This window comes from Saccopteryx leptura, chromosome 1 (genome assembly GCF_036850995.1).
Source record: "Saccopteryx leptura isolate mSacLep1 chromosome 1, mSacLep1_pri_phased_curated, whole genome shotgun sequence".
NCBI lineage: Eukaryota > Metazoa > Chordata > Mammalia > Chiroptera > Emballonuridae > Saccopteryx > Saccopteryx leptura.
The window spans coordinates 74,139,621-74,151,797 of NC_089503.1; the positions used below are offsets into that span (position 1 = coordinate 74,139,621).

Sequence of the window (12,177 nt, forward strand, 5' to 3'; positions counted from 1 at the left end):
CCTGGAAGGAGGCCTGGGACTCAAATGTGGGCTGTTCTGGAGGGAAGCATCAGAGCCAAGTCAAATGAGATAAGATGTGTTGGAATGGCTGATGAATCTTAGAATCAGAGGTTTTGAATGCCAGGTTTCCTGTTGACCAGCAGCATAGTTTTAAGCAAAGTCAAGAGAATGTTATACCAGTGAATGCCTGCTTAATAGTTATATATATGGAGGTCTCAAGTTACAGAGGGCAGTTTGAAGCAATGGCATAAGTAAAACAGGCTCTGATTTTTGCCTTTGAATCAGAGCTAAGATTGAAGTACTTACTATTGTCACCTGTCACACAAATGTTTTCTTTTTTACTTGTGAAATATTACTGCTGAGGTAGATATAATTTAAGCTTCCATTCATATTATAAAGTTTAGTGATTATTAAATTAAAATTAACCAGAGGGACAATACAGAAATATTAGGGAAATATAGTGCATATTTTTCAATCTTTGATTTCTGACCTTTTTCACAATACCCCCTTTGAATTTAAAAATCACAATTTTTAGGTAGTAAATGATAAGTAATTTTATATTAAATTATTTATTTTTGATCTTTATATATTATGTAATAATTACATATTATATAATAGAATTTTCTCTATTACCTTCAGTAATTGATACGTTTTATAGCTCTAGTGTGGACTTCTTTCTTGAGCTCTAAACTCTAATACTCAACCATCTTTCCCAACAGACATCTCAAATTCAACATGTCCTCATCCTCTCTAAAAAAAACTGTGCTCCAACAACAGCCTTTCTAACTCAGTTAGGGGCAACTTCATCCTGTCCCCAAAACCTTGGAGTTTTTCTCAACTCCTTTTTCTTTAACAGACTACATCCAGTCCATCTGCAAATCTTGATAAGTCAATCTTGCAACTAAATATGTAAATGATGACCACTTCTTATGACCTCCGCTGCCAGCACCACACCATGCTCTATAATCACTATCATTTTCTTGTCTGTTAATTGTAATAGCTTCTTACCAGTCTCCCTACTTCTAACGTTGCCATCTAACAATTTATTCAAGGACTTCAGACTGATCCTCTTAAAATAAATCTGATTAATGTTATTCTTCTGCTCAAAATACTCAAGAGTAAAAGCCTACCTCCATATAATGGACTACGAAGCTCCATATGAGTTGACTCTGGGCTTGCTGAGATCACTCTCCGTGACCCACATTACACTTGTTGCTATTTCAGGCTTGCTCCTTCCTCAGAACCTTAGCTCTTATTATTTACTTTCCCGGGCATATACATATAACTTCATTAATTGCTTCTGTACCACCTTCAAGTTTCTGCTCAGATATATGTAGAAGTAATATATTCCCTGATGAGCTTATTTATAATTTTTCCCCTTTCCTGAATTTGTTTCCTTTACTTGTTTTCTTTTTCTCCATAACACTTACTTTCTTATATACCTTAGACCTTGCTTTTTAATTTTTGTTGTGTCTTCTGCCAACACACACATATTCATACACATAATAAAAAGTAAGGTCCATGCAAACAATAATTCTTGTTTTATTCCTTGCTCAACTCCTAGAATCTAGAAAAATGTCCTGGCAAGTAATAGTCATTATCTGTTGTTTGAATAAATTATATATCAAGACAAATTTCAACTCTTCTAAGTATTAAAATCTTCTTAAAATGTACTCAAATTATATTTAGAAGAAAAATCATGTTTTGATGATAAAATAAGACTTGAGATTTTTTCCTGTTTAGTTTAGATACTGAATATAATTTAATAACACCACATATTATACCACATATTACAGCAAAGAACTTGCTTTCATGATCTGATATTAGGAAAAATACTTAGAATCTAAAAATAAAATTGCATATATTTATAATGTTCATGATTTGTTTCTAAATTAACCAGACATCTTTATGTTTAAGTCAATATTGAGTTGAAAAACAGTCAAAAGCAACCCGCAGTTTAATAATTGTGTTTAACAGTCTGAATGAAGGTATCATGAACCCACACAAGTCATTCTTATCAGCTGCTCATCTCCTCATAACCTTTTTTAGTGTCCATGACTTACAACACTTGAACTGTTTTTTCTGACAAAATGAGTGAGGTTCCTGGTGCTAGACGTTCCCCACCTCCCAACACAGGAGAATTGTGGGACTTTCCCCCAAGCTGCCCTCACTGGTCCTCCCGATTCCTCTCCAGGTGTTGTTCATTCCGGGCTTGACATGGGTCGGTAAGGTCCTGTAATCCAAAGCCTCTAACAGGCCCAACCCTATCTCCTCTCCAGCCCATTTTAGAACACTCTTTGTGAGGCCACCAGCCTTTTCTTCTGAATTCTGTTAAGTTCCACCTGGCCCACCTTTGGGTAGAACAGCCCTGTTGCCCTCTTCCAACCTCCTTCCCCTGCATCCCAGGCACTGGTTGTAATCTGTGCAAATGGCAGTCAACAGGTTCAGGCCCCTTAAACTGGCTCCAAGGAAATAGGACAGGAGTTGTGTGGGCAAGAGGGAGGGATAGGAACCACTGGAGAACTGAGAATAAATATTTTTTTCCCTTTTTAACTTTTTAGAAAAAAATACATAATAGACTCAATGGAAACAACAACAACAACAAACTTACCGGAGAACTGACAAATGGCGGAAGTGGAGAAGATGGAGTATACATTCCACAAATTCACCTACCTTGGTGAGGACCTCGGTGGACCGGGGGACTGGTCCAGGAGCAGAGCAGTTGGTGCAGCCCTCCGCAGAGGCCCGGCATCGTCCACGGCTAAACCCTGGCCTGAGGAAGTCGCACTCCCTGCTGAAGCGCCTGCGCAAGGCCAAGAGGGAGGCAGAGCCCAAGGAGAAAGAAGCCCCAGGAGAAAGGCACACATGTGGAGCTTGATCACCTCGTGGGGTTTGTGGGCGTCTACAATAGCAAGACCTTAAATCAGATGGAAATCAAGCAGGAGGTGGTCAGCCACTAACTGGGCGAGTTCTCCATCACCTTTGAGCCTATGCCCATGAAGCATGTGCCTGGCAAGGCCCCCCCCCCTACTCCTACCACTGGACGCACCTCCACCTCCACCTCCACCACCTCCACCGCCACCACCGCCACCACCGCCACCACCGCCACCACCACCACCACCACCACCGCCACCACCACCACCACCACCACCACCACCACCACCACCACCAACCTCAAGTAGCCTGCCTGCCTGCTCTGCAAATAAAGGCACAGCTTCTCAAAAAACAAAAGAAAACAAAAAAACCTAAACTAAAAACCTGTCTGAAGGTCGTCTTGGGCAACATGTATTTAAATATTTAATTATTTTTTAGTTATTCATAATAGCTAAAGATGGAAAAACTTAAATGCCAATCAATGGATGAATGTATAAAGAAAATGTGGAGCATTGTATAAATATTATGTGGTGTGTAAATATAAATATAATGGATTGTTTAGCCTTAAAAGAGGAGGAAATCCTGTCCTATACAACAAATTGGATAGTTATTTTATATACCATGATGAAATTCACCTGCAAAACATTTAGGCTTATGCTTTTTAGTGTTATTTTAATTTTTCCTTTTATTATATTCTGTCATTATAGGTATGAATTTTCTACTGGTATTGATTTCAACTTGATAATTTATATTTTTCTAGAATAATATTAATTTAATCTTTATTTTCAAATTTATTAGTGTAGAGTTTTACCTAGTGTTACATATATATATATATATATATATCCTCTATTTATGTAGCTGTGACTTTTATTATTACTAATGTTAATTGAGGTTTCTCTCTTACTCAATTATGTTTAATGAATCTCAGTGAATATCAATGTATTGGTCTTTTCAAATGAAAAGGTTTTAATAAATTAAAATTTTTTGTTAGATATTTGTTTTCTTGTATTAATTTTGGCTTAATATTAATTTGTATTTTGTTTTATTGTTTATTTTTAATGTTTATTTGAATATTTATTTTCAGTCTATTTTTAAGTGTATGTAGAGTAAAATTTTTTCTTTGAACTCTATTATGGAGATTTTAATATGCAAGGTACTCACTAATAATGTTCATTGGTAAGTAGGTTGTGATTTTAAGTAAGTTTTCCTCTTTATCTCAAAAAAGCACTTACAGAAAGATCCCAAATGAACAAACTTCTTTTGGATATGTTTATATATTTTAATTTCAAAATTATGTTTTCTAAGTCATTGAATGTAGCCTATATGATGTCATTTTTTTTGAAATTTGTTGATTTCCTTTGTTATCAAATCCAAGGTTAGTGTTTTTGAATGCTTCACGAACAATAAAAACAATGTATATTCTTTAACAGGAACAAAGTTTTAAATATATTTGTTTGATTGTTCTTAGTGTTTACGTTACTTGAGTCCTCTAAATTTTGTTTCATTTTAATTCTGCTCTTGGAATACAATTAACTGACTACGCAACATCTAGTAATGAATGCTACTATCTCATACATTGCTTCATCTGAAGCTGTGGGAGTTAAGGGAATCGTCCAACATGTATGATGAAAAAGGAAAGAAAAAAGAAATAAAAACCCTCAGTTGACCCCTGAGAGTAAAATAAATGTGCTGGTAGAGTTCTGAGAAGTCAGGAAATAGGGAGAAAGTGAATCATAAAACTAGCAAGACTTCCCACGGTTTGGTGAAATGACTCGGAAAATAATGCTATAACTGTTATCAATTCATATGTTCTGCTCTAAAAGCTTTTGGAGATCATTATGGAAATAGCAATTAACTTTTGAGACTAAAAGAAAAAGTATGTATAAATTATAAATTTTATGTCATAGCACTTCCAAAATGTGTTCCATAAAACTACTCTGAGAAGACTACTCATTAACTCTGAAAATCTTTTAGTTAATGCATATGTACCTATTTAAAGACTGGCAAGTTCTGAGGTGAAGGCAGCTGTATAACTTGGGTTATTCTGTTTTCCAAAATTTTAAAATTCTAAAATCTTTTATTTTATGGAACATTTATTATTATTTAGCAGTTCAGAAAAGCCAGTTTACTCTAATATGTAATTTTTATGAATTTCACTTTTATAATTATATAAGATTTAGCCTGTTATAGAAATACAGTTATGAAAAGTTTTATGTCAATGAGTAAAAATATAAGCTATATATAAATAAGCTAAATATGTCTAATATATATAATACATATTTAGCCTGTATATAAATATTCATCTAGGTCATATATGTCAAAAAGACTTATATGTTCTGGCAAAATAAATGCCTTTGTTATAGAGTAAAAACTAATTAAAAAATTTTTTTCTTGTTGATGTTCAGCTAAGTTTTCCTGTAAATACTTTTGGTTTAGGATTCTGAAAATGTCCAGAGAAGCTGATTCTAAAGGTTATCACCATAGAATTTATCTATTAAAATAATTTTAAAATTATAAAGAGTAAAATGTAATAATGCCACATTTTGAAATAGTTTGAGAAAAACTGTAAATACTATGCTTGTGGTTAAGGAGATAACTTCATTGATATAATTGTTTACTTGCCCATCTAGCTAGGTAGCTACCCTAAAAAAGTAAATGTTTGAGAATTGTTTATATTTTAAAATGTATTCATTTGCAGTACAACCGAAAAACTGGCCAGTAAATATTACTAAAGAAGAAAAGCATTTTTGTGGTGTTGAGTTTAATTTTCTAAGTTATTCTAGATCGATAGTTCCAAGGTTGCATATGAGTTCAAATGACAATAAGCTTCCCCCTGAGGGATGTATGTCTTAAGTTGGACAAGAATTTGTTATAGTTCCACAAGTAATATTAGATATAACATATCTAAGCTACTTGCTGAATACTAACTGTGTATGTTGCCATTAATAATAGATGTGGTGTGTAACTTTATCTGTGTATTTTATCATGTACCAGGAATGATGGAAAGGAAAGAAATCTCACAGGTTATTGTAACTCACTTTTGCATTTAAAGAAAGAATTGAGTTATAGAGATGTCAGTTTATCCAAGTTTATATGGGACAAGGTAATAGATTCTGATTTTTAATTTGATGCCATTTGTAGTGCATTAGCTCATTTTTGACTGGCCTTCCATGATTCTGTGAAGTCTTACAAGACTCTTTTGATCTTTAGAAGGTAATTTTCTGCATGTGGTTCAGATATCTCAAACTCAAGTTTATATAAACATATGCCCATTTGTTTTACTTCAGAATAGAAGACACTAAAGCAGAAAAGTCTGACAAAGCACAAATAAAAGGTTTTCATTTTTAAGATCAAACGTATTTTGTATTAATTTCCATATGTACTCTAAGAATATATGTTCATATCATAAATTAATAAATAATAAAATGTAGGGAAGCAAAGAGAAACTATATTTTAAAGTCTACCTTGTATTTCTCTTCCTCATATTAAATACCTAGCCTATATTTTGCTTTTAGATTTTAGCTAATTTGTGTTGAGGGAGTATAAATTTGCTTAAAAATCCACCAAAGTAAAAGAGTGATTAGACATGTTAATTTCTTTTCTGGAAAAATTATGTGGCTATACCGAAACTTGCACACAGAAACACATATACACACAGAAAAACATGTTTGGAGTGACTCAAAATGAAATATCTATATGGATATGTGTATATTTGTATACACATACATGTATCTACACATACAATATCTGTATTATTTTTGTGATGTTATCTCTATCAACACAAATAATTGTAGAACTATATAATTTGTACTTATGTTCCAAACAAAAAACAAAAAAAGATTTATTGACCATATACTTCCTTGTTTTTTTTAAAAAGTATTTATGTCTTAAAAGGTGTTTGTAGATATCTTTGGGTACAGCATCTCTAATTGGTTTGTGATTGATTTATATTTTTGTTTTAATTTACTGTTTATAGGCTATTTTGCAAATCCCATAATTCAAATGTGTAGATGATTCAGAATTTAAGATTTAGAGTAAGGCTGTTGGGGTTCTTAGAAAACACTATTAAGACAACATTCTAAACATTTAAGGGGAAGAATCTTAAAGTCATATCATAGTTTCTTTTTTAATATTTTTCAAAAAGTAACTGACTTCACAAACACCAACTATAACATGGTTTAGACAACTGAGAAACAGGCAAGTGTCTTTTAAAACGCTAAAATAAAACACATTTATACAAGTACAAAGCGAAACAATGCTGATAAAAATGTTAAACTTTATGAAAAAAATCATTTGCAATTCACATCAAAATAATTTAACATTCTCTATTGTTTTAATAGTACAAGCTGCAACAACAGAAAAAAAAAAAACAGATACACGCGCACAATTTTAAGACCAAATCAGTTGTAAGTGCAGAAAAAAGTAAGTACAAGCACTTGTAGCCCACACAAATCTCTTAGGATTGGCACCATCTCCCTAAAACATCTATATTCTATATAGATTTCTAATTACAACACCACCAGCAGCTGCCATTGAAATCTAGAAATACACACAATATACATAGTATATTTGTTCACATTGGGAAGATCAGTGAAATTCAGCCAACTATTTTATACATGCCTCATTTTTTAATAGTAGTAGAGAATCTCCCAGGCCTCAGACCCTCTTTAAAGTGAATTCTAATTCATCTTTATGCTTTTCACTGATCTATATTTTTTTTCACAGTATAAAATTGTAAATGGTTACTATAGAGATTCTGACAGCTTGAGGGTTATTAATAAGCTGTGGCTAAATGTGAACTCAGATAATACCTTTGAAGTCTCCAAAACATGTACATTTTGCTAGGAGACTATCATAGGAAACGTTTTTTTTTTTTTTTTTTTTTTTTTTTTTCTTTTTTTTCTTAATAAGTGTTTAATTCCTGATTTGGAAGTCACAGAACTGTAGCAGAGCCATTATACAACTCATTCATAGTCAGAACTAGCTCCTGGTCCTCCTGATCACTTGCTGGTAACACCAGTAGCTTGGGAAAGACTGTTAATATCAAGGCTTAGCACATTTGGGGGTTTGTTTTTTTCCTTTGCTTCAGTCAAATTTCATGTGGTTCTCCTTTCCGTACTCCCTTTCCTTCTGTTCCCCCACCTCTAATCTAGACAGATGGGTTCTTCCCAATCCAGACATGTTCTTCTCAAACTGCCCCCGTTCCTCTCCCAAAATTCAAGAATGGGTGGGCTGCTTAGATCGTCCATATAACTTGATCAAACCAGGTCTTCTTTTGTTTTCATCCTGGGACCAAACTGTCCTTTAGGATCACTTTTCTGAACTTGAGCGTTTCACTGTACTTTCCCCCGCCTTTTAGTCCCAACTGAATTATCTCTGGGCACCAGGAACAGATTGTTTTCAAGGAAACTCAATGAAAATAGGTACCCAAATGAATTGTAAAGTTCATATCCTAGCCCTAGAATGAATATTCAGTTTTCTTTGTATTGTATATTTATTACTTGGAACCTGGTATGAGAATTGGCAAAGAGACAGAGTTAGCATCATTCCAAAATAAAGAATCTCAAGAATGTATTACTACTAATAATATGTATTTACAATGTATAGAATGAAGTGGCAAAGGGTATAGAAATACAGAGAAAAATACATCTTGTTCTCCTCTAATTGGATAAATTATTTTTTTTTCAGTTGATTGGAAGTATTACATGGTAATTTATTGGCATTAAATTTTGATCTCTAATAAAGTTTCTCATAAATTAATGTAGTTTAACAATAGATATGTTACTAAAACATTTAAAAAAAATTGATCATGGAGAAAGTTCCAAAAATGTGTTTAACACAGTGAAATATATTGTAGTTGAAAATAAAATGGACTCAACATAGAGATTTATGAAACAAAATTTAAAACTTAGATAGGAAAACATGTTTAGACAGGTTTCAATGCCTAGGAAATAAAGACAGTAATCCTCAGGTGAATGCTACCTTTTTGATGAGATCCAGGGATAATAATACTTCAAAATATTTACATTTGTTTTTCAAGTAGAGGCAGATATTTGCTTTCAATGAAACCATAAAACTTAGTTAGATCTACTCTGTTTCAAGAGTCTCATAATCATATTTGGGATCTGCGTACTCTGATGATGTTATTTTAAATCTTTCATGGGAGGTTTGAACTTTCAAATTTATATTTTAGTAAGTTAATGTTAGCATTTAATATTTTATATTGGGAAATTTGATTTAAAATTTAATATTAGAACAGGTATCAGGAAAGGGAAATCTGGCAGTATATTTATTATAGCTTTTAAAAGTGGACAATGATAAATTATACCAATGGATATATTTCCATTTCTCAATTTCTGTTTTTAAGTAGATGTAAGATTTTAAAAAATACATACAAAATAAAGATATTAAGCAAAATAAAAAAGGTTTTACTTATTTTTCTTTCTGCCAAAAATATACTTCTGCCTCACAGAAAATATTTTTCATAAGGCTATCTTAAGTATAAGGCTGGATCAACTGAACTTTTAATTTATTGGACACCTCCTCCATTTATTACTATCCTTATTTAAAAATCAAAAACATTTGGCACCTGAGGATAGCTGTAATGGGAGGAAGAAATAGATGACAGTGGATATAGATTTTGAGCTATGAATTCTATCTATATGAGCCTTTCAAAGTATGTATATTTTTATAACTTTAAATCTCTTTTCTGCAGTATTTAAAAAGTGACAGTATGAAGTGCACAAAATCATATTAATAATTATTTAGAAAGGAAAATATTAATAATTGCTTTGCCTCTTTTTGGAATGGCTAAGAAAGATTGTGTGGTTTATATTCATTAAGGTTCCTGTTTTAGTATTCTGTATTGCTTTGAAAAATCTACATTTGTCATAGTTCATAGCTGCCCTGTTTCAGCAGCCGAGAAAAGGTAAAATCACTGCTCACTGGCATGGCTAAATCTCTCTGCTAAGCCAAGTTGACACAGTTTAAAATTTTCAGTGCATTAAGACTGTTAATTTTTGAACAACAGTCCCTCCAATCATGACAATGTCTTCATTGGGTCTATGAGCCATTCTTCCAGTTGTGGTATTTGAACAGAACAGAGAAGCTTTTTGTGCATCAGATTCTCAAAAGAAAGGAATGAAGAAGCCCAAATGCATATGGTAATATTTTAGCTGGCAATGCTAACTGAACAGCATTCCTAAGGAGGCGTGGCCACACTTCAGGAAAGAGATAGCCAAGCTGGAGTTTAAGAATGATTATTATAAAGAGAATTTCCAGCTACACGACGCACCCCAGTGAGGGAATTACAAAACAGTATTCCAGAAAAATTTTTTTTTTTTTTTTTTGCTACTCCAGTATTGATTGGCAACATGGTGAAATAGTCAAGAAATCTTCCACTGGTTTTCTTGGTTAATGGAGGTGAATTGAAATAACTAAGTGAAATCCCGGATGCAGGCTTTCGGAAGAGTATTTCACAAATGAATCGGAGAGGGAAGTAAGTCTCTGGTTAAAAGCCCTGCATATCTCAGCGCCCCGCTCATTATCCAGTTGTGTGTTACGCATCAGACATATGCACTACACCGCAGTAAATACCGGGCCAAAGGTACTGCTTTTTAGAGTCTTCAAAAGAAAGAAAAAATAATAAGAATAGGTTGATGTTTTGGTCCCAGATTTTGAGTTTGTTAGAAAATGTACATTCATGTTTGGTGAATCAAAGAATCTTCTGGGAAGAGAACTAAAGTAAACGGACAAAACTTTTTACAGTTACTTATTAACTATGCTTTTCCCCCTCCATTAAGCCTTTTCACACTTTTTGCTTCCTTTAGAGCAAAGCACTTGATATGTAACTGTTTCAACACATTCCTGTCAGCCCTCAAAAATAGCAGTGTTTCTTAAAAGCCCATGTTTTCTAAGGCCACTAGAAGAAAATCTGCCAGATTTGTAGTTGGTGTCTTCGTCTGTTGATGTTAAATAGCACTATTAATCTCATGTTTCCATTACGGGTTATCGGGCATCTTCCACCTCAGATCTTAACCAGGCAACTGTGTGAACACCGGCGGCGTTGGCTTCCTTCGGGGAACGCGGTGTAGTTTCCAATGACATTCACAACGACGAGGAGCTCTGAGTGTAATCTCTTATGATCAGTGTGTCATATTTGGGAGACGATGGGATACAGAGGGCCGACTCGGACACCGGCGAGTTGGGGGTTGTACTCCCCGAGTCCACCGAGTCTCTGAAGGGGGACGGCGGGGTGAGAGCTACCAACTCCTCCAGGTCCGGCTTGCCCGTGGCAGCCTCGGGCCCGGCCGCAGGGGTCTCCGGGGCAGCGCCCCCAGCCGGCGGGGCGGCCGCCGCGGGCTGCGCGCCGGCGGTGACCTCGATGGCGGGCAGGGGCTGGATTTCGGCAAACGTTGTCATGGTCGTGGGCAGCTGGATCTCTTTGGGGATCAGGTAGGACGAGCAGAGCGGGGCGCCCACGCCCGGCCCGGGCGCCGCCGTGGACAGCATCATGGAGTTGAGCTCGCTGATGTTGGCCGTGAAGCGGGTCACCACGCTGCTGATCTGCTCCATCAGCGAGCCCTGCGAGGAGCTGCTGCGCGCGGCCGGCTCCGAGTGCAGCGACGGCACGTCGTCCTCCGTGCGGCTGGCCGAGCCCGCGCGGTGGCTCAGCGTGCTGATGGGCGACGGCGAGCGCGGGGGCACGGCCGCGGGGAACTGCTCCTCGGCCTCGGCCACATCAAACAGCGCCTTGGGGCTGGCGTCGGGGGGCTCGGGGCCGGTGGGGCCCGCAGCGGTGCAGCTCGCGCCGCCCGACACCCCCGCGCCGGCGCCCGCGCCCGCGCCGCCCGCTCCACCCGCGCTTTGGCCGCGGCTCTCCGTGCTCTTGGGGAAGGGCTTGATGACCGCTGTTTGGTTGGGATTCTCCTTCCTGTTGATGTGGATGGACAGCCGCTGCCACAGGTGCTGCCCCCGGCCGCTCCTCTCATTCTGGGCCCACGTGACGGATTTTCCATTGGAGCTGCGGAGAAAAGAGGGATGAGAAGTGACTTAGTGAGATCCCCAAGCTGGCTTCCCCCATGTGGGGTGATTATCTGGCTTGGATTGGGAAGGAATTTTATTGTGCTTCCAGGAAATAAGGCATCGAAAGGACACCAAGGAAAAAAATCTTGGAGTGGCATTTGCTTGCTTGTTTTGCGTTTGAGTCTTTCTTATATCTGGCCGTCTGTTTATTATTTCCATGAAAGTGGACAAAGGGGCTATATTAGTAAGGATGAAGAGAGTATTTATGGGGAATCTGCA

General features: G+C 36.4%; 1 protein-coding gene across 5 annotated transcripts in view; it reads right to left on the reverse strand.

Moving 5' to 3' along the window:
- Positions 1-7,813: 7,813 nt before the first annotated feature.
- Positions 7,814-12,177, reverse strand: part of GRM5 (glutamate metabotropic receptor 5) — a 515,185-nt gene continuing 510,821 nt past the window's right edge. For all 5 annotated transcript variants that reach the window (XM_066370471.1, XM_066370497.1, XM_066370481.1 and 2 more), the window contains one exon: positions 7,814-11,896. In XM_066370471.1, coding sequence (XP_066226568.1) covers positions 10,981-11,896 — 916 coding nt within the window. In that variant the 3' untranslated portion in view covers positions 7,814-10,980. The remainder of the gene's footprint in view (positions 11,897-12,177) is intronic.